The sequence below is a fragment of the Rhineura floridana genome, chromosome 10 (assembly GCF_030035675.1).
Source record: "Rhineura floridana isolate rRhiFlo1 chromosome 10, rRhiFlo1.hap2, whole genome shotgun sequence".
In the NCBI taxonomy this organism is placed as follows: Eukaryota; Metazoa; Chordata; class Lepidosauria; order Squamata; family Rhineuridae; genus Rhineura; species Rhineura floridana.
Genome location: NC_084489.1, coordinates 25,935,170 through 25,961,955, shown reverse-complemented (window position 1 = coordinate 25,961,955; position 26,786 = coordinate 25,935,170). Strand labels below are relative to the sequence as shown.

The window sequence follows — 26,786 nt, the reverse complement described above, 5'->3', positions numbered from 1 at the left end:
GCAAGACTAACTGTTACCCACTGTGGACCAAGAATATTAAGGAACAGAGTCATTTTCCTTAAAGCCTCATACATCAGAAGATGGCTTTTCAGGAACAGCTAACGTGGTGCCTCCCAGATGTTGCTGAACTTCAACTTCCACCAACCCTGACCACTGGCTGCATTGGCTGTGCCTGATAGGAGTTGTAGTCCAAAACATCTGGAGGGCAACACTTTAGCAACCTTTGGCTTAAGTGAATTCTTTACATTTCAATGACAGGGAGGATCTACATCTACATGGTATGTCTGAGCAGAAAACTGCACATCAACGAGGATGCTCTGCTTCATCACCTTTTCCAAACATTTTTCCATAAGAATGGCATTTCCACCAACTTTGAGAGAGAAGCCTCAAGCTTAGTGGTTCCCAACATGGGGGCCGTAATCCCCTGGGGGCTGCGAAGTAATCGGGGGGACGGGGACAGAAATGCATTATTTATTTATTTCAAAAAATCTTCCCTCCCTGGATGCTGTCTGCTCCCCACTGCCACTGCAGACGACACCTCCCCCTTGCTCCAAACAAGAGCAGAGGACTTCTGCTGAAGCAGCAAAGTGTCTTGCAGGCATGCCAAGGGCAGGTTTCTGCCTATAAAACATGTGGCAGATACCAAAGGAGGCTGAGGGCAGAGCTACCAGGAAGAAGAGGGGATTACTATCACCGACTCCCGTCCCCTCGCAGTGCCACTGCTGACAACACCCTTGCTCAGAACTAGAGGAGAGGGCTTTTCGTGAAGCAAAAAGAAGCAAAGCTACAAGGAAAGGCTGTTTCCCCCCTTCCTCCCTGGCAGCCAGCCTGCCTGCCTTTCTTGGCTCCTGCTTCACAGCCACCTCCTTTTAAAAATTATTCTTATTTGTGAGGCTGCCCAGATCTCGCCTTCAGCCCAGACAGAGCCAAGAAGCAGTGAGGAAGTGCAGGACTTGCTTACCCTCCATTTCTGAGGCTGTGTGTGCCAGCATCCCTCCTTTCTTCCACCTACACTCCCCCCCCCAATCTCTCTCTCCAAGACGCTGCAGCAGTTCAGGGTTTCCCCCCTCCCATGTGCCTGAATGCATGCACACCTGAAGATGCTTGCAGGAGGAGCAGGTGTTTGTGTGTGTGTGTGCATGTGTTGAACTGCTCCGCTTTCATTCCCCAAGCTCATCCTAACCAAGTCATTAGTTCTGATGATCATTCCAAGGCCTAAAAGCACTAACCCCCCTCCTCAATCTGTGCACCTTGTCTGCAGTGCACAATCTAGCATCACCAGCACATTGCTGCTTCTTGATTATGAACAAAATAAAAAAGCTCAGCAGGTTGGCTGAGGCTGGGATCCTGACACTGCAGCAGAAATGTATTTACATATTTATTATTGCATTTGTATCTCACCTTTCCTCCAAGTTGCTCAAGGTGGTGCACATGGTTCCCCCCCCTTTTCCATTTTATCCTTACGCCAAACCTGTGAGATAGGTCAGGCTGAGAGACTGTGTTTGGTCCAAGGTCACCCAGTGGGCTTCATGGCTGGGTGGGGATTTGAACCTGGTTCTAAGTCGAACACTCTAACCCACTGGTGTTGGGAGACAGGACTGTACATCTTCAGGCTGTGGTGGGGTGAGGGGAATGCCAATTTGATTGGATCTTTGCATTAAGAAAAGAAAGCAACACCTCCCCGTCTGCAGGGAGCTTTTAATGGAAAGGGATATTTGGAGATATGATTTTGGAATGCACCATTTTTTCAATTAACAAAGACTAAAGTTACAATTACCATGGTGGTGGTGGGGTCACGAAATCTTGTGAGCTTACAAAGGTCAAGCTCAAAGGTTGGAAACCACTGCTCTAGCTTAACATATCAATTTCATCCCTCTGTGTTGATGGAAGTTATTAAACTGGTCCAAACACACGTTTCCAATCCCTCAAACTGACTTCACAATAGCAGCACCCCACAATCTGCACAAAATACAGAGAACTTTATCTGCAAAACAGAACATTGATGACAGAGGGAAGAGGACTTGTTTCTGTGAAGACAGGGACAGTGAGGGAAACAAAGAAAAGAGGAAGGGTACAGGTTTCCCGCTGAGATAGAGTAATTTCAGCCAATTCCTTAATCAGCAATAAAATACACATTTTCAGCAGATCAATCATCCATTAATACACAGACTTAATATAATATGTATTACAAGTACAAGGTGAAATCAATAGTTTTAGAACCGAATTCATAGTACAAGGTGAAATTAACAGTTTTAGAACCAAAAAGCCCAGTTATGTCATACTCATTTCAGCAAGAAAACTCTGTGTTCCCCCTACCTCTCTGACTTCATGAAGCTGGCCAGGACACTGGTTCTTGGCTCTCCGGGCTGCTGCAGGTGACTTGTGGTGTGTAATGGTGACAACCGGTGGCCCACTCTGATTCAGGCTTTTCTGAGAACTCAAAGATGTAGAATTGGCTGCTCCATGAGGCAACAAAGATAAACTTTTCATTCGTGAGGTCGGAGTACTCTAGAGTAATCAAGAGTTTAAATTAAAACATGACAACGTAAGAAACTCTCTTAAATAATGATGAGATGCTTGTGGACAGTGGAAGCACTGCTTTTGGTATCAACAAAAGTTCAGTTAAATCTAAAGATTGCCCAAGTTAGACTATGTCTGCTCAGGTTGGGGCACAGCTGGCACAGCAGTCTAAGCTGGTAAAAGGTGCTCCATGACACAAAGGCAGCCTGAACCTCCAGTGACAAAGAGGGAGCAGGAAGCAACAGCACACTGTAAACCCATTCCTCCAATAGAGTGCAAGCCTTTTCAGAACAAGGTGAACACCACTCACCTATGCAAATAAATCACCCACCAACAGTACCTCTATTTTGTCTAGACCCAAGCACCAATCAGCACTTCCACTGCTTACCTTAATTAGATTGGGGGGGGGATTGAGTGTCATCTGCATCTTGATGATGCCTTACCCCAAATCTGTGGATGATCTCACTCAGAGAACTCATTTAAAGTTAAAGCAACTACCCCCTCTCACAAGCAGACATTCACCTTTTCCTTCAGACCCTCTCTGCTTGATGTAACTGAGCGTCAAAGGCAGTGGTTGAGTGCACAAGTCATATGTTGGACTTGTCCAAGTTCCTTGTCTGCATCTTCAGGCTTCAACAAGCAAAATTCATCCATCAATACTAGTCTAGATTGGGCTTTGGGCACATCCATAGACTGAACAGCAGCACCCAAGTTGTGGTGGATATGAGTGACTTTATCCTCAAAGTGCTTTGCAGACTGTCACAGCAAGCCTCCAAAGGTTAGCCACTATACTAAAATATACCATGTGCACCTATTTGGCTATTAATACTACTGCTCATTTGCTTTCTACAGATTTGCCAACACACATCTCTTTTGTTCAAATGCAATTCGCAACTGAAGCCAGAGGGTAGATGATTACTGTTCAAGCAGCACTGAAATCACACAGAGCCTGAATGCCATACAGATTGCTTTTGTAAGCAACTCTGTGGTAGTGGCAGCAGCAAGACTTTTTTCCCCTTCCACTGACAAAAGGACCTTCCAAATACTCATAGTGGTGAATGACCTGGAATATCAGGGATACATCTACTCAAAGGCCGAACTATGTTTTAGGAGGTCAAGCAAATTTAATACCTATTTTGTGCAAGAAATTTCACTTATTTAACTGTACTCTGGACAGCCAAATATGGAGAAAACACTTTCCCTGCTGGGCAAGCAAGGTTTATACACAAGAAGGAAGCCCCAACAGGCAGAGTGGGGAAAAGAGAAGAATCAAATGCAGGAAAGAGGTTTCCCCATCAGGAGCAAGATGAGCCCAAAGAGCCAGGCCATTCCTCACACTTGATTTCAACTGCGGTTGGTGGTGACTCCCAGGAAAGGCTACTAAAGCTTCACCAGAGCCACCTCTTTTGCAGTCACACCATTTTTGTTATATGGTTGTATACCATCCTACAATCATCTGATGAAGGTGTTCTAGAAATTAAATTAAATAAACAATGAGATCAAGCCTTTGAGGAGCCAATTGTGGTTAGAATTCCTACAATTAAGGGAAGCCCAGAATGAGAATCTCTGTGCAAGGCATTTCACTTTATTGGTCTTACTTCACACGTGGGCCAGACACTCAGGTGACATCCATCCATGGATAACCCAGTATATAGACCAACCCCATCTATCTTTGCAAATATAGGCAGTGGGTTCTCTGCCACAGCAATCCCATGGCAAGCTTCAAACACAAACCTGGGAAGCAATCCCAAATACAAGGACACCATAATGGTCACTGAGCCTCTGGGGCACACAGATCATACTTGTGAAGTACCTCAAAAAAAGAAACAAGGTGACAAATTCTGCCAAGTTGGACAAAATAATAAAACAGACAGAAACAAAAAAATAGAACTAACAACTGGAGGAGGGGGAGGCTAAAGACAAAGGCTAGCTGAAATAAATTATTCTTAAGGTGCTTCTTCATGGGGAAAAGAATCAAACTCACCCATCTATAAAAAGAGTTCCATATAAAAAAGGCCCAATAAGAGAAAAGGGTACAAAGATGCAAGTGAGAAGAAACATGGGGTTTAACAAGCAACAAAGAACTAAAGGAATACAGAGAAGGCAAATACTGAGAAGACCAGTGAAAGATCAGCAGGAGCTAGAGAACAAGCACATATGAAGGTGAGAAACAGAATCTAAAACTGAATGCGAAGATGAAAACATAAGTAGTACAGAGAAGTCATAAGCAGAAAAACACAATCATATCAGCAAACAAAGAGAAGAAGGTGAAAGACAGAAAAGCAAGATAGACCCAAGAGGCTTAATATGGTAATACAGACGAAAGACTAAAGGAACATTATAATAATCCACTGGGACAAGATAGACACAAGGAAATAATGAAATTTAAGCAATATTTGACAACAGAAAACATCAAGATGCAGCCAATGTTGATGTCTGAGAAAATAAAAACAAAGATCTCTTGCTTGATGAGAAGATATGATAGCATAAACAGCCATAGAGGGAATGAGAAGACGAGTCCAGAGAGAAAAACAAGAATCTCAGTCCTGGATAAACATTTAGCTTCAAACGAATGAGAGAGCCAGCCATGAGGAAACCGTAAAAAAGGCGATAACAGATCAAAGACAAAAGAATGGAATATTCTCACCATTTACATGAGAATACCAAAGACTGATGTTTTGAAATAGAAAACACAGCAAAAGAGAAGACAGCAGTTCCCGCTGAGAGAGCCCCCTCCCCCTCTTCAACTGCCACAGGGCTACTAAAAATCTTGCTTGCCTTGAGGAGAAGAAAGAAAAGATAAAACAGCCTGTGGAGAAAGATTTCTCTTAAGCTCCCTGTAGCTCCAGTTAAGGTGCCCTCCCTGCCCCCCTCAAACCTCAGCTGCCACAGAACTGCTTGCCCTGAGGGTTGGGAGAGAGGGAACGACAAAAAGCATCTAGGCCCAATTACCGCTCAGTTCGTAGAGGTTCCAGCTGCAGGTGGCCCCACCCTCCCTCAACTGCCATGGAACTGCTGAAGAATTGCTTAAACCCCACCACTACCAAGGACAGCTGACAAAGGATGGTGCGTAAGGGCCACATCAGACATTTGGGAAGCTCCTAGTCCAACAGAGAATGTTCCAACAACTGACCTCTCTTCAGTAAGAATGGTTACTGGGGGAAGAGGTTTTAGTTAATGGAAGGAAGGGAAAGGTTCAGGGGAAGGAGAGTAAGGGTAGGATTTGCCTTTCTTCCCAGGTGAGACTGGGGGACAGCCTATGTGAAAGGGCTAGAGAGAGTTGGAGTGGCTGGGACCTCTGATAACTTCTCTTGCATGGCTGTTAACGGTGGTTATTGGAGAAGGGATGGCTAGGATTTCAAGAAAGGGTTTTACAGGCAATGCCAGTCATCCCAGGGCTACAGTGAAGGGTACAAACAAGAGGAAAAGGAGGTGCGGATTGAGGCAGCTCCCCTGGGATGGTGCCAAGGAAACAAGTATAGAGGGTAATGGGGAAAAAATAAAATTTGGCATTCACGAGGGTGCCCCTCAGAGAGAGATGAAGAACTGAGGAGGTAGTTTACCACTGACTTTCTGTGGGTATCTTAAAATCTTGTTTCACTGTCACTATATGCAAAATTATGGGAGTTCTGTAACCCACCTTGAGACGTTAGAATAGAGCAGGAGGGAAATCATACACATATATTACACACACACCTCATTTCTATTAAGAAATGCTAAAGCAAGAATATGATGCACCACAGTGAGAGATGCCATAAAGTTACCAAGCAAATCCCTGGATAGGCCACCCTACGATAATGCAGCAACATACATGGTATCACTTCGCCATTAGTAAGACAAGATACAGCTATCTAAACCTATCTGGCAACTGGTAGGAGAGGGACCAAGCCAAACACACAATGCAGCCTGAGAGTGAGGCTTCATTAACCTAGCAATACCGTGACTTGGCCTTTAAGTTTAGAATCTAACTTAGTTTGGGTTCTAAACTAAGGTTTGATCCATATATTGTTTGGTGTGATATCCAAGTGAGCCTTTATAATCTTAACTACCAGTAGCTGTCGCCAAAACCTCTAATTGTGGGTAGTAAAAAAATCAAAAACACCCCTTGCAAACCACACAAAACCTCAACTGCCAAATATTTGGGCTTGCAAGCTGTGAACACTACACAAGAATTTTCATTTCACTTTCAATAACTATAGCTGTTCCAGCAAAAAGAGATTTTTATCTATCCTAGGTATCTGATTCCATGGAACCTAAATACATCAATATCCTTAATGTCTTGTGTTAGGATATTTAAATAAAATATTTAATAAGTTGTTTCCAGAAAGGAATTTAATTCAAAACGCACAGAAATGCCCCAGTCTTTCTGTTAGGGAGAAATTTTGCAGAGCCTCATAACCAGCTTTCAACAAGATACCTCACTAAAGACTCCTGAGTAAACTTAGCAGTCGTGGAATAAGAGGAGAGATCCTCATATGGATCAGGAACTGATTAAGCACCAGGAAACACAGAGCAGGAATCAACAGACAGTTCTCCCAATGGAGGGATGTAGAAAGAGCAGTCCCCCAATGATCAGTATTTGGACCTATGCTTTTTAACTTGTTCATAAACAATCTAGAGTTCTGATAAGCGGTGAGGTGGCCAGGTTTGCTCATGATCCTAAATTGTTCAGGGTCATAAAGACAAAAAGACTGTGAAGAGCTCCGAAAGGACCTTTCCAAACTGAGTGAATGAGCAGTAAAATAGCAAATACAGTTTAATGTGAGCAAATGTAAAGTGATGTGTGTCTGGGCAAAATATCTTAATTTCACATATACACTCATGGGGTCTGAACTGGCACTGACTGACTAGGAATGAGACTTTGGGGTTGTAGTGGATAGCTCAGTGAAGATGTCAACCCAGTGTGCAGAAGCTGTGAAAAAGAAATCCCATGCTAGGGATCCTTAGGAAAGGTATTGAAAATAAAACTGATAATATAATGCCGTCATACAAATCTATGGTGTGCAGGGCCGGTCCCAAAGGGCGGCCAGGTTGGGCCCTGGCTGAGGGCCTCTGAGGGGCCTCTCGATAGGGTGGGGGAGGAGAAGCGCTCCTTTTCCGTGATCCGCAGCAGAGTAGCTGCTGCGAATCGCAGGGAAGGAGCTTCTTCCGCCCGCCCGTTCACTGGCTCCACCTACCCGTCTCTTCTGTCTTTTGCGGTTGTGTGGGCTGCGTGTGCAGGACTACCATTAACCAAGATGGTGGCCGAGGTTTCCCTAAGAGGCTGAAGCCTCCACCGCCATGTTGGTTGATAGCAGTGATGCACGCATGTGTGTAGCAGCCCGCACAGCCACAAAACAGAGGAGAGACAGAGCCAGCGAACGGGTGGCAGAAGTAGCTCCCTCCCTGCAAGAGACAGGTAAGCGTGCACACACATGCCAGGGCTCGGGGCAAGCTGATGCCCAAGGGCCCCAGCATATCTGGCACCGGCCATGATGGTGTGACTGCATTTCACATATTGTATACAGTTTAGAGTTGCCAGATCTCCGGTTTTCAGCCAGAGTCTCCGGTTTTTTGGGGGGGCCCTCTGGCTAATACCCCTTCATCTCCGGACTCTCAGCTTCAATTTTAAAAAAAATTAAGTTTCTAGGTGGTCTGGTTCCCAACATATACACCAAAACATCAGCCGCCCCCCATGGCTGTTTAATCTATTTAACTGATACGCCACTGAAGTTGGTTCCTAGTTCCCAGTTCCTTATTTGCTTGAAAGTTAAAAACACTAAAAAAGAAGAACAGTTGACAACTACAGCAACTTCAAACCAAACTTAACATGTCTCTGAACCCCAAAATGTATGTTGGGGTACCATGTATGATATATCACTGTGATTGGGGGACTCTCCCCATCAGGAATAACAATACACTTATGAAATCAAAATATCAGGCTTCTGATATTATCATAAATACATAATGATGTCATAAAATCATGAAAAATAAGTAACTGGGGGTACCCACCCCAAACTCTGCTCTGGGACAGGACAAATCATATACCCCAGGAAAGGGGAGGGTGTCCTCTATGAGATGCCACTGCATCCCGCCTGGCCCAGAGCTTCTGCTGGGCGCAGGGCACGGAGGAGAGCATCTATGCAAAATCAAAGCGGACCAAAACATACAGGAAAAAATAAGTAACTGACCCCCACCCCAAAATCTGCTCTGGGACAGGACAAATCATATACCCCAGGAAAGGGGAGGGTGTCCTCTACGAGATGCCACTGTGTCCTGTCTGGCCCAGAGCTTCTGCTGGGCGCAGGGCACAGAGGAGAGCATCTATGCAAAATCAAAATGGACAAAAACACGTAGAAAAAAATAAGTAACTGGGGGTGCCCACCCCAAACTCTGCTCTGGGCCAGGACAAAAAATACACCCCATGAAAGGGGAGGGTGTCCTCTACGAGATGCCAGTGCATCCCGCCTGGCCCAGAGCTTCTGCTGGGCGCAGGGCACGGAGGGCATCTATGCAAAATCAAAGCAGACCAAAACATACAGGAAAAAATAAGTAATGGGGGGTGCCCACCCCAAAATCTGTTCTGGGCCAGGACAAATCATATACCCCAGGAAAGGGGAGGGTGTCCTCTATGAGATGCCACTGCGTCCCGCCTGGCCCAGAGCTTCTGCTGGGCCCAGGACACAGAGGACGGCATCTATGCAAAATCAAAGCAGACCAAAACATATAGGAAAAAGTAAGTAACTGGGGGTGCCCACCCCAGAATCTGCTCTGGGCCAGGACAAATCATATACCCCAGGAAAGGGGAGGGTGTCCTCTATGAGATGCCAGTGCATACCATCCGGCCCAGAGCTTCTGCTGGGCACCGGGCATGCATGGGTGCATCAATGCAAAATCAAAATGGACAAAAACACATAGAAAAAAATAAGTAACGGGGGGTGCCCACCCCAAAATCCGCTCTGGGCCAGGACAAATCATATACCCCAGGAAAGGGGAGGGTGTCCTCTACGAGATGCCACTGCGTCCCGCCTGGCCCAGAGCTTCTGCTGGGCACAGGGGAAGGATGAGGGCATCTATGCAGACAGAAAGGGTAGAGAATCTTCTTACTCTTACTCATTTCTCAGACCTCTTTCTGAAGTGAAGGGTCAAATCTGTAAAGAAGTTTGGAGCAGCCACATTAAAAGATAAGGGCAGGGCATTCCAGGCAGGGGGTTGCCAACCCTGCTTGGATATGGATGTCTTTGCAGAGGATCCCTAGTCAAGCTTTACCAACAGCACAATCCAAACTATATCTACTCAGAAGTAAGTCCTGTTGAGTTCTATGGGGCTTAGTCCTTTAGTACGTGTGTTTAGAATTGCAGCCTTCAGGGGCATCCATCTTTACTCCCGAATGCTCCCATCTAACATCTCCACAACACTAGGCTCCTTTCTTCCTACAGTGGCCTTCTGGTGACTGGCCTGGCCTGGCCTGAAAGCACTTAAACCCTTCTTGCTGAAAGCAAGTAGGCTAGATTAAATGTTCCCTACCCAGGCTCCATCTTTTAGCTAAGATTTCTAGCTTAATTTCCAATCAGATTTTTTTTTTAATTGTATGCTCCAAGCAACTGTGATTGATGCTTAATGTATCATGCTTAATGACATCACTTAGGCCCGCCCCGTGACATCACTTGGACCCGCCCCTAAAATATCAGGTTTTGGGATGCTTCTGACCTGGCAACCCTAATACAGTTCTGGTCGCCTCACCTCAAAAAGGATATTGTAGAATAGGAAAAGATTCAAAAAGGGCAACCAAGATAATCAAGGGAATGGAGAGACTCCCCTAAGAGGAAAGGTTGCAGCATTTGAGGCCTTTTAGTTTAGAGCATTGGTTAACAACCTGGGGGTCAGGAAGGCATCCCAGGGGGGTTGCAAAGAGCTGGTCTGTGCACCACCAACTTGTAAGCCTGTGCTACGTATGCATGCAGCCACCCCTCCCTCTCCCTCCTTCCAGACGGTACAGTCAGTTCTTACTACACTGAGCGCTGAGCAGCACAGCACACAAGCAAGCAGAGAGCGAGGCATGTGTGGTATGAATGCATCAAGAGAAGGGGCCAGCTGGGCTTATTTAAGCTCCAGAGCCTCTCTCCCCACACTCTTTTGTCAGTGGCAATGAGAGAAGATCAATAAAGCTGACTGGCTCTGGCTACAGAGAGAGAGGGGGACCCCAGGAGGGGGCCGCCTGCTAAACATGTAACAGTACAGAGTCCTAGAATGTCCCTCCACAAATACACACCTGGCACTCATTAAAAATTCACTGTATAGTTAACTTATAGTACAATGTATATTTGTCCACTCAGAAGTAAGTGTCTTCATATTGAATGGGGCTTACTGTCAGGTAAATCAAAATGCAGTAATCAGACCAGAGTATGTTGAAGCTTTGAAGCTATACTACTGGGGGCGGGGGGCATGGGGCTTTATAGTACCAAGATGCATCATTCTGGTTAAAAGGAGTAAAAAATTATGTCTATAATACAAGGACTTAGGCTGGAATCCTATCCAGGTCTACTCAGAAGTAAGTCCCATAGAATTCAATGGACCTTACTCCCAAGTAAATGGGGTTAGGAATGTAGTCAGTCTCCTTTTGTGGCTTTTTAATTCTGCCTTCTACATCTTTATAATACCCATATAAGGTAAGTTAGGCCAAGCGTTAGTGACTGGCCCAAGGCAGTAAGTGAGCAAAAAAATGATGGATAATGTACGTTTTAAAATGTGAAACTGCACATGCTCTGTGTATTTTTATTGCTGTTTATCACGGTTTTGAGTGTGTATTTATACAGTTTGTGTTCATTTAAAAAAACTTTTTTGTTTTAAAATATGTTGTTGCCCAAATTTTGTTGTTTTTATTCTTAACGAATTCTTTACACGGTTTAGGGTTGGCACTGGAGGAGAGGAGGGCTCTTGTGCCTTTAGCTACTGTGTGGCAGGCAGACATGAAATCGAAATTAAGTTAAGCCTTTTCTAGTATGGAAATACAATTATGAAGAAAGCTTCACCTGTTGACATTGTCTGTTAGACATATTATCATCTTCATCATCTGGAGCTTCCTGGGCTGAGTGCTGAAGATAAGGCATCATTGTATACAGATGGAACACTTAAAACCAGAGTCCAAATGCCCTGGCATCAACCAGGCTCTGTTCCCTACTCTGGGTTGTTTATTTTTATCTCCTTCATTTCCTTTCCTTCAAAATTTGTGAAAAGTTGTTCATAATGCTGTAACCTGTCCTGGGACCTTCTAGTGAAGGGAATAAATATCACCATATTTGTTTTTGTGATGAATAAAAAGTGATATCATTTAATACTGTATGTATTTTTTCAATTAACAGCCTAAAATTACAACAATTAGCATGTGGGGGTTGCAAAAAATTTTGAGGTTACAAAGGGGGTCCCATACTCAAAGGCTGGGATCCACTGGTTTAGAGAAAGGGCGAGTACAAGATGACATGATAACAGTGTATAAAATTATGCATGTAAAGAGTGGACAGAGAGAAGGTTTTCTCCCTCTCAAACAACACTACAACTTATGGACATCCAATGAAGCTGAATGCTGCAAGATTCAGGACAGATAAAAGAAAGTACTTCTTCACATAGCACATAGTTAAGCTATGGAACTCGCTCCCAGAGAAGACAGTGATGGCCACCAACTTGGCAGCTTTAAAAGAGGATTAGACAAATCCATGGAGGATAATGTTATCAAAGGCTACTATCCACAATGGCTATGCTCTGTCTCCACAGTCAGAGGCAGTATGCATCTGAAATATCAGTTGCTGGAAACTGGGGGTGGGGGTGGGGGGAGTCCTCTTGTGCTCAGGTCATATTATCATAGAATAGTAGAGTTGGAAGGGGCCTATAAGGCCATCAAGTCCAACCCCCTGCTCAATGCAGGAATCCAAATCAAAGCATTCCTGACAGATGGCTGTCCAGCTGCCTCTTGAATGCCTCCAGTGCCGGAGAGCCCACTACCTCTCTCAATAATTTATTCCATTGTCACATGGCTCGAACAGTTAGGAAGTTTTTCCTGATGTTCAGTTGAAATCTGGCTTCCTGCAACTTGAGCCCATTATTCTGTGTCCTGCACTCTGGGACAATCGAGAAGAGATCCCAGCCCTCCTCTGTGTGACAACCTTTCGTGTACTTGAAAGGTCCTGCTTTGTGGCCTTCCCATGGGCATTTGGTTGGCCACTGTGAAAACAGGATGCTGAACTAGATGTGCCACTGGCCTGATCCAGCAGGCTGTTCTTATGAATATTCCTCATCTTTTCCATCTTCATAGGAAATAAAGGATTGCAGCTCAACAATTATGTTCAATGACTTATCTAACATGCAAAAGACTAATACCTAATAGAACCAATATAAGTATAAGCAATTTATTCAAATCCAGTAACCTACTACGGTCAGTCTATCATTTTGACCATGTATCACAGAGAAATAACCTACTACAAATTGAAAAATTCTGTTAATATGACTTGTGGAATATCTGAGAAATCCTTGTGTTACCCCTTAGAAAAAAAATTGGCAGCATCTCTCAAATTTACCGGAAATCTATATTTATTTTAAGCAAAAAGCTTTGCATCCTGAATATCAGTAAAAAAAACCTCCATGAGCAGATCATGTTACAGGTTTTGTAGCTGATTCATTTCTCTTCCAGAAATATTCAGAGACCAGTCTGGATAACATTCTCTTCTCTTGATTTCCCAATGATTTAAAATGTAAACCATGGATGTGTGGTCCTCCAGAACTTGTACAGTAGGGCCCCACTTTACAGTGATTCGCTTTACAGCGATTCGCTAATACAGCAGTCTCAATTAGATGCAATTAGACTAAAGCCCCACTCATACAGTGCTTGTTCTGCTTTTACGGCGGTTTTCGGGAATCACGCGCCATTCTATTCAATGAGTTCTGCTTTACAGCGGTTTTCACTTTACAGTGGGGGTCTGGAACGTAACCCGCTGTATGAGTGGGGCCCTACTGTACTCTAGTGCCAAGTAACCCAGTCAGTTCAGACAAAAATCAGGGATTATGGGAGCTGGAGTTCAGCATCATCTGGAGGGCCACAGGTTCCCAATCCCTGTTCTAATGACATAGTTAGAAACTAAACAGAAAAGAAATGGCATTGTCCAAAGTTCCCTGTATCCCAGGAAGCAGCTATATTCACAGAAGTATCCAAGGTCTCCATGCACTGAATCTAACCTGACTATGGATTCTTTTCACTCCTGCCCCCCAAAGTACAGCAGGAAGTGTTTTCTGTATGTCAAGATAGACACAGGGTCTTCCAAGCCATGTCATACCCCAAATGATACCATCAGGCGCTTGCTCAAATTTTTTGCATCTTCAGAAGAAGTTATACAATTAAATTCTTTGTTAATTAGTCCCTTGTTTGAACAAAAACATTTTAAAAAACAAGTAGTCAAGTTGTTGGGCTTTTTACATAAAGGAAATACGATTGCTTAAACTCATTTTAAACTCTGCCCAAAAGTGACAGTACTTTAACAGTACAATTCTATGCATGTAATTCAAAAATAAGTCCACCAAGTTCAATGGGGCTTAAGTAAGAGGGATGATTGCAGCCCAAAAGCCCCTTCTATATTTCATGTATTAAAAAGTTCTCCCATTCCACAGAAAATCAAATACATTTAATATTGGGCACAACAGAAACCTAAACTGATCAAGGTACAGTTACAAGCAGCAAGCTCATAAAAGATCATATGGTTTCCATCTGCAAATTTAGATGCAACATAGTTTTCTTGTTCTTCCATTTAGCAGACTTTCTTTAAAAGAAAAATACTAATAATTCCAAGCAACATGTACCTCTCAAGTAGTGTTTCTCAAGAAGATATCCCCTTCAAAATAACTCACCACTACCACCTTCCTTCTGGCTACCAGCTTATTTCTGTCTTAACAGTTACCAGCCCATGAAAGTCCTACACATTTTGCTATCGTCTAAAAATCTGGCAGTTAGTCTATATAGTTGGCGCTATATAACCTATGAAAGTGGGAAAATTAGAAGGGTTCTACTAACTTAAAAGTGTAATGCTGTTTTTACTACGTTAACGTTGATAGGTATGACCTTGATTTATCCCTAATGACATGCAAGAATACAATTTCCTTTCCTATAATTATTTACCTTCAAATTATTTTCCGTATGGTACTTGGCACAGGATCGGAGCTGAGCCACCCAGTACTGCCTCTCCTTTGTATCACCAGCTAGAAAAAAACCACACAAACAAAAAATAGTGTAGTTTACTTTATTCTCTTTTTAAAATCAACAAATTTTGCTGCTATGGAAAGATTATCTGATATCACGTTTCATATGACTTTCCTATGATCCATGATTTAAACAAATTGTCATCAATCAGTACATAACGAGTATGGTTCTTTTTTTCCATTAGGAAGCAAACATGCCTACAACATGACATGATGCCATTCAGGGAAACCTACATCACACAATTCTGGTAACTGGCTCTTAGTTAAAATAAATGTTCTTTTTTTCTTTTTTTTTGCTGGGGAAGAAGTCTTTTTAGTCCTGAGAGATTTAATTCTAATTTGGAAGTGCAATCCTATGCAGACTTGTCAAGGAATAAGCTCAAATTGGATACAAGTGAATTGGATCAGAAGTAAATGTGTTTAGGATTGCACTTTAAATAAGGCAACCTAAGATTATCTATTTCATGCCAGATTAGAATCCAGACAACGTAAAACCAGCACAGTCTTTTTCTAAAACAGGTATTATGTAACTGAAATTTTAGTTAGATAAGAAATACTCTTTTGCATTTTTGAAACGTTGGGCCTTTTTCTTTTTGATTTAAGAGAGAAATAAACCTGCATGTTTGTCCTTTACACAAACCTGTTATACATGAACAATTTTTAAAACTTTTAGTTTGGTCTTGTTCTTCAGAGGACAATTCAAAGCAATCATTTGTAACAGCCATACAAGGTCTTGTATTGACCTTGGGACTCTTTTACAGAAGGAGAAATATGGTGAAGTTCCTACCCCCATTATTATGCTACACTAATACAGAAGGAATTCAAATATACTATGAAGCCTTGTTTTATTTCAGCATTTGACATTCAGTTATTGAATGTCAACTAGAAACCTTTCCTTAAAACAGAGGTACAAATAAAAGATAGCAGTGGGAGAGGGCTATTGTGCTCATGCCCGTGTGGGCTTCCAAAGGGCATCTGATTGGCCACTGTGGAAAACAGGATGCTGGATTAGACAGGCTTTTGGTCTGATCGGCAAGACTCTTCTTATATTTCCCCCTCCTATGCTGGGATGGGGAGAAGAAGAAGAGAGGGTTGTCCCATCTCAAATGAGCTGCTGTCTTTAGGCCTTTCCCAGCTTGGCCCTGAGAAACAAGGAAATCATTAGCAGCCTGCTTTTCAGTTTACAGGAGAAACTGATTTATATATTGATTCTTATGTGAACTGGGTTTCTTGGCTCAGTCCCAGAATTTTTCTACTCCTACGTTAATTATTTCACAGTTTCATCCACAATATTATTATTATTAATTTATTATTATATCCTGCCCTTCCTCCCAGTAGGAGCTCAGGGCGGCAAACAAAAACACTAAGAACACTCTAAAACATCATAAAAACAGACTTTAAAACATATTAAAACAAAACATCTTTAAAAACAACTTTTTTAAAAAGCTGTAAAAACATCTTAAAAAGCAATTCCAACACAGACACAGACTGGGATAAGGTCTCTAAAGTATTACCTTATCCAAACTAACTAAAAGTTTCTCATTGTTAAGAAAAGTGTAACCAGGAAAAAGCAAGTTTCAGAGTAAATACACCAAAAAAGCACTGGCAACAAGTAACTGTACCTCTCAGTTTATACATTTCTCCATTAGCAGAGTATACCACCAACATGTTTGGAGCTTCATCACTGAGAGAAACTACAGCCCCAGCTAACGATAACAACCCTCGTGGCTTCTGATTTTTACTTTGTTCATTCACAAAATATTGTAGAATTCCAGTCTCAAAATCCAGTATGAAGTACCTGTTAATAGGAATGAAAATACAGAGATGTATATAATCTAATTGCCTATGCAGAATCTGAAAAAGATTTCATATTTAATATGTGATTACTTGCTGCATACCTGCATTGAACTGGAGTATTGTATGCACTTGTTCTGTTGTTGTCAGGCTCTACATTTACTTTTTTCCCCAGTAACACTTAAAAGCAGATTAAGAATTTGGGTTTTTGAAAGAATACAATAAATTACTGAGAAGTATTACATTATTCCTCTATAGTCCCTCCAAATCAAAGCAAAATCCTGCTCAAATATTTTATAACCTTCACTTTAGAACTTAACTAGAGATGGGCAAGTGAGGCAGATATCAAAAGATGGATGAGTTCATATAGAAAAAAGATAGATATGTTGAGGCTGGACTAGAAAAGGGCTTTGTATGCAAGAACAAACACGCTGAGTTCAGACTAGAAGAAAGTACTACTGGTGAATGGCAAATCTTATATATTCCCTCCTCAGTTTCCAAATGTTGAACAGGGACAGCCCCACGCAAAGCACACTGTAGACGTCTATTCCTGGAATTATAAAGGATCAGACTATTAAAACCAGAACTCCAAAAACAGAAACAGCTCAACTGAACTGAAAACTCATGAGGTGCCACACAGATTTCAAGGAGGCTACTTGTACACGCACATTCTTAGATTGAGGCAAAATGCCAAATTCAAAATTAATTGGCAAATAAAACCAAGTCAGCCTTTTTCCTGCCAATTTAAAATACAGCAGAAGTGTAATGAAAATTCCAGTTATTACAAATGGGCTTATTCATTAGGGAAAATTTTATTTCTAAAGATATTTTAATCTCTCAGTACTCAAACTAAAACAGTTCCAACAATTGGTTGGGTCCAGACTGAGTAAGTCATGCTTAGTTCCCACTGATATCAATGCGACAAGTTTGAAATCAATTTAAGTCATGACTAGCTTACCTGACAAGTTAACTTAGACCTGACCCCAGCCCCTTTATCTCAACTCCTCATTACACTTTTCAAAACCAAAAACTAAATTATTTTGAACCTGCAAAACATTATAAAATATGACTCCCCCTCATTCACATAATTATATTTATTTGGGCATAAGTTCAGCTGATTCCAAAGGGGGTTATAAGTGTCTTTAGGATCATAGTCTTATAGTTAACAACAAAGGGTTTGTTAGGCTTTATACAAAAATGTAAGCTATATGTGTAAAAAAAAAAAAGACAGACTGTAACCCAGCAAAGCTGTATTGTGCAAAAAGAAGATATCAGAGATTCCATTCTTCTGCAAAGTCATAATGAAAAGCTGCCCCTCTCTGCAATACAATACTTAAATTTGATAGGCTGCATACTCGCTTCATATCTAAAATTATATAATTGGAAATATTTTCTTAAATTAAGTACATGTTATTCCATTTCACTATTGTTTATGAAGGGTATGTAATACAGCTCACCATCTGTCACAATTCTGAGAAAAAAATATTATTTAAGTAAATACAGACAACTAAGGCTGGAAATAATCATTCTGATGTGGTCCCAGATTCTAGTGAGAAGCGCTAATCAAACTCAGACACTTGGCTCTTATGTTGTTTAAAGCATTAATAAGAGCTCAGTGATTTGTAGAAAATTGAAACATCATCCTCTCTAATAGCAATCTCAAACAGCAACCTCAGTCAGGCAGTGAATGCCAGTATAGCCAAAATGGGAACACTGAGAAACAAGAACGAGGTTCCGGCACAGAGCTACAGAAAGGTGAGTATTAGTTAGAAAAGAAAACCAAAACTCTGGCAAGGAAGAACAGTGAATTGACCTGCTTGATCCTCTTTAACATCTGAAGCAGAAGCAGACAATAATTTTTCTGCCAAAGGCCACATTCCTCTAGAATAATTGATTGGTGGCCACATGCTGGTGGTGGGCAAGTCCAAAGAGAAACTTGACATTCAGGATTAGTTAATTCAGACCGTCCTGCTTCAATTTTCACCATGACCTGGGACCAGGGCTTGAATCCCCACATAGCCATGAAGCTTATTGGGTGACCTTGGGCCAGTCACTGCCTCTCAGCCTCATGAAAACCCTATTCAGAGGGTCGCCATAAGTCAGAATCGACTTGAGGGCAGTACACTGTACCTCAAATTAGAATTTCCAATCGTATGCAGGTCTACTTGGAATAAAGCCCCACTAGAATTTGATGGGTTAACTTCAAGTAAGAAGGGGGGAGGATAATTAGTACAACAGACCAATACAGCTATTATTCTAGAAAGCAAGTGAAAGCAATTCCTTTCTGACTTTAGTATGCTAAACACACACACGAGAGAGAGAGAGAGAGAGAGAGAGCGCGCACAGTGGGCTATCAATTTGTCCTCGGACAACTGTGGAAAAAACTTTTCCCCAACAAACCATGTAACCAGGAAAAAGTATTTTTTTAAAAAACCAAGCCATCAATTTATTTTTATCAGGTAAAATACTGGTTTCTGGTTTTTCTGAAACTACATAGAAAGTTAGAGGGAAAACACTGTTAAAAACCAGGTGAAAACAAACAGTTGGCAGTTTCTGAATGTATCAGAGAAAGCATAAAAGGAGGTTTAGGGAGGCATGTGCCCCCCAAGACACAAGTAACTCATCTGTGATCATAGCATCCTGGAGAAAGACATGGCTGGTTAGCTAGCACCCTGGAGAGAGGGAGAAGATAATATGCAACATTTTGTATCCTGGAAATGTCAGGGATTAAACGTCAGACCTTCTGCAACCTGCATGCAACACATGCGCTCCACTACTGAGGTACAGCCACTTCCCAGTGATAGTGGCAGCCATTACATAGTTTCCCAGAGGACTCCATAAGCATTAAAAGGGAAAAGGGGGTAATCCTCTAGACTGGGGAGTTCTGAGGCAACTTGAAGCTTTCTTTAGAAACCAAAATATGTTTTCTGGTTAGAAACCTCCATTCTAGCTGAAATAAAACATAGTGACTGCTAAACCATGAAAGTGGTGACAGAGACACTACCAAACACACCATCCAAGCCCCTGTCCCTCCATCACCTATCTGAGTAGCCTGAAGGATGAGAGACAAAGGTGAGGAGAAATGGAGTGAGAAGCAGTCAGTTGCAATGTTTGGTATCACATTAACATGATACCAGTTCTGGTTGTTAAGCTGGGCAAAAGAATGGTTACAACCCCAATCAGAAGTTCTGCAGCTGTGAGCCTATTAACTTCAGCCACTGTTTCACATTTGTATTCAATCACTATTGCCTTTGCACAAAGTCCATCTCCCCTTCAATTAAGCTTCTTCATCCATAAAAATAGCAGGAGTGAAAAGTTAGTCTAGCCCACATATACTCTGAACACTACATCAGGTTGAAGTTCATGCCCTTTCTTCATTGCAGTTCAAACAACAGGCCCAAAGACATTTGCTGTGCTTGTGAATTATCTTGCAAACCAGACTTTGCTGTAGCGCTCACATAAAAAAAAAAACACATACATGCATATTGCAATCAGTCCCAGGGAGATAAACTTGGGTTTACATGAATGTAAATAAATGATAAACGGGTCATTTGATTCTGGCCTTCTTAGTGATGTAGAATTCTCTTAGGGCTTGTTTTCATAATAAAATCCCTCAGCTAAGGGATTTCTTAGTTATTGCTAAGAAATGTTATATTGTGGCAGCATGGCTCAGCTTTACAAGTATGAGTACTGAGCTAATGCACTCTCTCCTACCCGTCTTCTCCTCCACACACGTATGCGTGCACACACACGCACACACAGGAAAGAAATACAAAGGTCTCAGGTTTTTATCTGAATTATCCACAATACTCACATTCAAACTTGGTTTATTGAGTGAGGATCTGAAAGCATGAATTGGATCCTAGTTTGGTCAAAGCAACCACCCTTAGATAAAAGTTTAGACCTATCTGGAAAATGCAGATTATCCCAAACCAAAAAGTGGAAGCTTTCCACCTCCTTTTGTGCACACCCAAGGCTTGTTGCAACTTATTCTCATAATGCTATACATTGTGATGCACATGATCTGGCTCAAAATAACTAATTAATATATTTTTTTTGCTGATACAAGTAACAGAAGGTAAAATACCTTTATTAGCACCAACCAAACTGTTTCGTGAGTAGTGAGCAAGCTTTCAAGTTCCCCAGAACTCTTCTTCAGGCTAGATGTTAAGAAACATGGAGGACACAGAAAAAATATCTGTTCTCCCTCTGAAGACATAAAAAATCAGCAGCTATTATGATCACACTCTAATCAGAACCCATGGGTCCCTTGTAAGTCAGAGAGCAAAAGAAAAAGTGTAGTAGTCCTTATTTTAGCAAAACTGAAGATTAGGTGACAAGAGTTAACAGAAACAAAGTTAGGTAATATTACCTTAATATAACCCCACAGGGAGATTACAGCCACTAGGCCTTAAAACCACAACAGCTTGTGCCGTACACAGCCAATATGCTCTCCAAGATCAACAGTATCATTCATTCGTTAAGCCAGGGCAGCATGTATATGGAAGACAAAACATGGATCTGCATCTCACAGGACCAAGTTCATACACCTCTGTCAAGGCCATGTTTAACACTATGTGAATGATCGTCAATGAGTCTGAACAAAACATGGTGACCCTCCTCTTTCCTCCTCCCATGTGGCCAGAAGGAGGATACTGAGTCTAGTTTCACTTTTACAGAATCTTGGCTTTGTGCTCCATATGAACCAAGGGTCCTGTCTTAAAACAAACTCTGGCTAGTTTAATAAACCAGCTTTATAATCCATAAGAACATAAGAAGAGCCTGCTGGATGAGGCCAATTGCCCATCTAGTCCAGCTTCCTGTTTCCACAGTAGCCAACCAGCTGTCCATGGGAAGCCTGCAAGCAGGACCTGAGCACAAGAAACCTGAGATCTTCAGGAGAGGCCCTTCTCTCAGTCCCAATACCTTCGCAAGCACGATTGGTGGGGACACGAGATAGGGCCTTCTCGGTGGCTGCCCCCAGGTTCTGGAACTCTCTTCCTAGGGAAGCACGAATGGCCCCTTCCTTGCTATCCTTCCGTCGGCAGGCAAAGACTTTTTTATTCCGACAGGCTTTTGGACTAGAAGATGTTTAAGATAGGGCCTCATAAGGTCTGTTGTATTGTTCTATGGTCCTATTCTTAATGTTTTAAATTGTTTTAGTATCTTAAGTGTATGTTTCATGATTTTAATGTTACGAATAGTTTAATTCTATTTTAATTGTATATTTTTGTATGTTTTTTACCTATGTGTAGTTTTTATTTGTAAGCCGCCCTGAGTTCCAGTTTTGGAAAAAGGGCAGGGTAAAAATAAAGACTCATTCATTCATTCATTCAAAAGAGCACTCTCCCTTCCTGTGGTTTCCAGCAACTGGTATTCAGAAGCATGCTGCCTCTGACCATGGAGGCAGAGCTTAGCCATCATAGTAGTAGCCATTGATCCCCTTGGGAAAACGGACTGCCTTCAAGTCAATCCCGACTTGTGGCGACCCTATGAATAGGGTTTTCATGGTAAGCGGTATTCAGAGATGGTTTACCATTGCCTTCCTCTATCAGTCTCCTTATCCTCCATTCATTTGTCTAATCCTTTTTTAAAGCGATCCAGGTTGGTAGCCATCACAGCCTCTTGTAAGAGCAAATTCTATGGATTAACTATGCATTGTGTGAAGAAGTACTTTCTTTTGTCTGTCCTGAAGTCAGACCCATGGTTTGACTTACTATGAAGCTCACCTGAGATTGTTTTAAACCAAGATTCCCAATTCATAAGCAATGCTAAGCAGATATTTGAAAACAAAATTAAATTCAGCAAGAGGAGAATGTGTAAGCCCAATAATAAAATAAATAAAGCCCAATATTTTGCTTGGATTCTTTGAGACTTGTCCATTCAGCACTAAGCCATGGTTTAGCATTATATATGAACTGGGTCATTGTGTGATATTGGGTGAGTAATAATGTCTCCACTTCAGTTCCCCATCTGTAAAAGAAAGTTAGCTCTCCCATATAATAGGGCAAATACAACAAAGAGAGTTAGTTTGCAAGTATTATCGTGTTTATGTGATCCACAGTAGTAACAGAAGCAGAAGATTTCACTCTATGACACTGAAAGTCATGTGCTCTTGCCAATGCAAAACCACCACTGATTACCATCCTGTGTACATTCCTTCTTACTGAACTTTGGCCTTTAAATACGCATAAAGAGACTCATACTCTAGGACAGAGGTCCACCTGACATGTACTGTTCAATGACAGACATGTTACTACTTTAACTTCTATTAATACAGCAAGTAGCAGAAACCATTATGCTGACAACGTCATATAGAGTTTGTGTCAGAATGTAAAATACCACTTTAACTGACTCATTTATTACATAAACATACAGCATAAGATCTAGTATTATTTGAATACACAAACTGACAGGAAGATGTATTTTTGGGTGAACTACTGAAACTTTTGGCACCTGTACTTCTATTAAAGTCCAAGAGTTCTACTGCCATTATCATTGTGAAACATGAAATACAGATTAAATTAGCTATCCTCAATCAGCAGAGGTCGATACTGAGGTCATATTGGTGTTCCCCTCCTCTTCAGACCTTCACAGTTCACCCTTCACTTCAGCAACACTCTGCCCTCAGCAAGAATTACTGCCAGACACTAGCAAATCTTCAGGGTAACAGGAAAAACATTAATATCCATAGACACATGGTCCTCAAAACTATTTTAAATAAATAACAAGATATGAGTATCTTTATGCACACCCATTAAATTCAAGACTTTCAAGTCATATTGCCATATATTACAGAATGCATATAAACTTTTTTAAAAAGAGTGTTTGAGCAAACAACAAAGCCACTGAAAGCCAGTATAATGTAGTGTAGGCATGGGGAGCCTGCAGTCTGTGGGCCAAATTAGGCCCGGCCATTTTTCCCAAGCCACACTCACCTGGCCAAAATTGTATGACATTAGGTGTGGGGCAGGTAAAGACATGGCTGCAAAAAAACAGTTGGGAGCCTTAAAGTACGCTCCCAGCTGTTCCTTGGCAAACAGGGCTTGCATTCAGTGCCTTTCAAACGTAGCACCAAATGGAAGCCCCGCTGGGATCTGCTTCACTCAGAAGCACCTGATCAGAAGCTCTCATGTGCAGCCAACCACTGCTGAAATTTAAATTCAGCCCTGAGTGCAATCCCTGATGGGTCTGCACTCAGGAGCTCCCACTCAGGTGTTCCAAAGTCCTGCTTTTGACAGATGATACAGCTTTGTATCTGCAAAAGAAAAGAACTGGGAGCGCATTTAGAATGCGCTCTTTATACTTTCCTTTGAAGTTGGGTCACCTGACTATAGTTGTTAGAGTGTCAGACTGGGATCTGGACACCATGGTTTAAAATCCCTACTCATCCATAAAACTCACTGGGTGACACTGGGCCAGTCACTATCTCTCAGCCTAACCTACCTCACAGGGTTGCTGCAAGGATGAAATGAGGAGAACCACATATGCCACCTCAATCTATATCGAGTGGTTGCCAATCGAAATAACAGTGAATGTTTAAAATATCCTTATACCCATCTCTACTCACAGTGTTTGCTTCTCTACATATCTTTTGTGTTCTTATTTTGGAGGGCACCCTTAACTATCAAAGCACACTTGATGTAAATGTTAAGATTTGCTCCTTTAAAAAGGTACGTAATGCCTTAAGCTAACCTAAGGCTTCATGGGGCAGCACATACCATAATACCGAACAGTGCCTGGATTATTAAAATCAACCCTGTCAGGAATTACTAATCTTACAATTTTTCAAAAGCAGCCCCAGGTGTGATTTGTTCCAGGGGAAGCACCACAGCTCTGTGGTAGAGCACATCCTTTGCACTTAGAAGGTCCCATGCTTAAACTCTGACATGTCCAATTAAAACTATAAAGGTAGAAGATGGTGAGAAAGTCCTCCAAGCCCAAGACTCTGGAGAGTCACTGCCAGACAGACTATGGCTAGTCAGCTGCAATCTAGACTGACAGATAATGACACCCTATTAGCATCTGGTAGAGCTGGTGAGAAGCATTCAATTTCACAACCACTACTGCAAACTATCCAGGCGCACCCTGCAACTTCAAAGCAGATTTCAACATTAACCTCAATTTGACCAACCACACAATTACTTCACTATTGATTGGATTTAGTTTCAACTGGCTAGCACACACCCAGTCAGTTGGTTGCATCCAGAAGTTCACTTCCTCACCTTTCCTTCAGTTGGTGGAAGAAAACAAGAAAGGTTGTGTTCTTGCATTAAAACAGCACTAGGGGCATCTTAACTGGTGTTCACTGGTAGATTTGTTACATAAGGGCTTCCATTAAATTTCAGCAGTTGGATGGGAGGAAGCACTCATCCTTTAAAGTCAGTTTTTAAAAATAAAAAGTATGATACTCAATATAATATCTGTGCAGTCACATTCCATGCAGCACTCCCAAACAGCAATGAAGTGTTAGCTAGGAGAGTAGCTACACTTTTCCTAGCATTAAAACATTGTTATTTCTGTGCTGGGAAAGCAAAATCTCTCTACCAGATGCTAGCTAGATAAAGAGAGATTTGGAGCCCATTAAATAAAAATCACCAAATCTATTACACGACAAAGCTATTGTCTGTAACGGCACTCTTCTCTAACCAGCTTTTCACAGTACTGGCTTTATATTTAGCCCCAGCCAACTGGTTTTGCTGCTCACTTAGAAGGCACCCTCCTGAGACACAGTTGGGACCAGTCCCAGGCTTGCTATTTTATATTTAAGCAGGAAACCATCTGCAACACCTCCCACACTTGCCTAATGTCATAATGTTTAGTCATACTAGTCACAGTTTCAAGTTACAAAATTAAAAGCCAAAACCAACTCAGACCAATATTATCTTTCTATAAAACCATACCATAAAACAAACAAATCCCCAGCTCTCTAATACCAGCTGCTACAGTAAATGATATAGAGCTGACCACATTGCAATAATTGGTCCAGTTCAATGTTGCCGTGCATGGAAGTGCTCAAAAAAACCAGCACGCCCATATGTGAAGATGGGAAACAAAGCCAAATGGTAGATATCAGGATCAAGCCACATGAAGGACATCTACATTTTATAATGAAATGAATTTATTATGGGTGTTGCAATTACCTTACTTTCATATTAACAACATTTCTCATTTCTACTATAATAATATTGGAAAGCAGCCCTTAAGAATTTGCTACAAGTCACTACTATTATCTATCTACATTTAACAAAATTTCTTTCTACCTCACCTTTCAGGTCCCCAAGGCAGCTTCCAGTTTAAAACCATCAAGAAATGTAATAAAAATTATAGTATCTTAAATAACTGAATCAGCAACATGAAAAGACATTCAGTAACTGGATCTGCATATTTATATCCCGCCTTTCCTCCCAGATGGAGTCCAGAGTGGCAAATAGGCAATAAAACACTAAAAACATCTTTAAAAACAAAAGATTTAAAAATATTTTAAAACATCTTTAAAAACAATTCCAACACAGATGCAGACAGGGATAAGATGTCTACTTACAAGGCTTGTTGAAAGAGGAAGGACTTCAGTAGGAGCCAAAAAGATAACAGAGATGGTTGGTGCCTGTCTAATATTTAAGGGGAGGGAATTCCACAGGGCAGGTGCCACAACACTAAAGGTCTGTTTCCTATGTTTTACAGAATGGACCTCCTGATGAGGATCTGTAGGAGACCCTCACCTGCAGAGCGCAGTGACTAATTAGATATATAGGGAGTAAGGCCATATTTCAGGTATCCTGGTCCCAAGCTGTATAGGGCTTTATATATCAAAACAATCACCTTGAACTTAGCCCAGTATTGCTGACACCCAACTTCAAATCCACAACAAACCTCTCCCAGCAGTTTCATATAGATGTTAGCCATTATTGGGTGGGGTGAGGGAATAGAACCCTGCAGAACCCCAGAAGCAAAAAGACTATGTGGTTGAACAAAAATCCCCTAGAATCACATTCTAATACCAACCCATCAGCAGAGCTTGGAAAAGTTACTTTTTTGAACTACAACTCCCATCAGCCCCAGCCAGCATGGCGCTGGCTGGGGCTGGTGGGAGTTGTAGTTCAAAAAAGTAACTTTTCCGTTATCTCAATCTCATCCATTATTTTCTGAAACATAATTGCTTCCAGATTCTCAGCCACTTTCTTGATTGCCATTTTTAAAACCACAAAAACAAAACAAAACAAAAATAAAGAAGAACCACTTCTTATTTCAGC

General features: G+C 41.7%; 1 protein-coding gene across 2 annotated transcripts in view; it reads right to left on the bottom strand.

The window, feature by feature from the left end:
• Nucleotides 1-26,786, bottom strand: part of OSBPL10 (oxysterol binding protein like 10) — a 112,648-nt gene that overhangs the window by 73,928 nt on the left and 11,934 nt on the right. For both annotated transcript variants that reach the window (XM_061586040.1, XM_061586039.1), the window contains exons 2-4: nt 16,362-16,537; nt 14,660-14,739; nt 2,317-2,508 (exon numbers count right to left, since the gene is read on the bottom strand). In XM_061586040.1, coding sequence (XP_061442024.1) covers nt 2,317-2,508; nt 14,660-14,739; nt 16,362-16,537 — 448 coding nt within the window. The remainder of the gene's footprint in view (nt 1-2,316; nt 2,509-14,659; nt 14,740-16,361; nt 16,538-26,786) is intronic.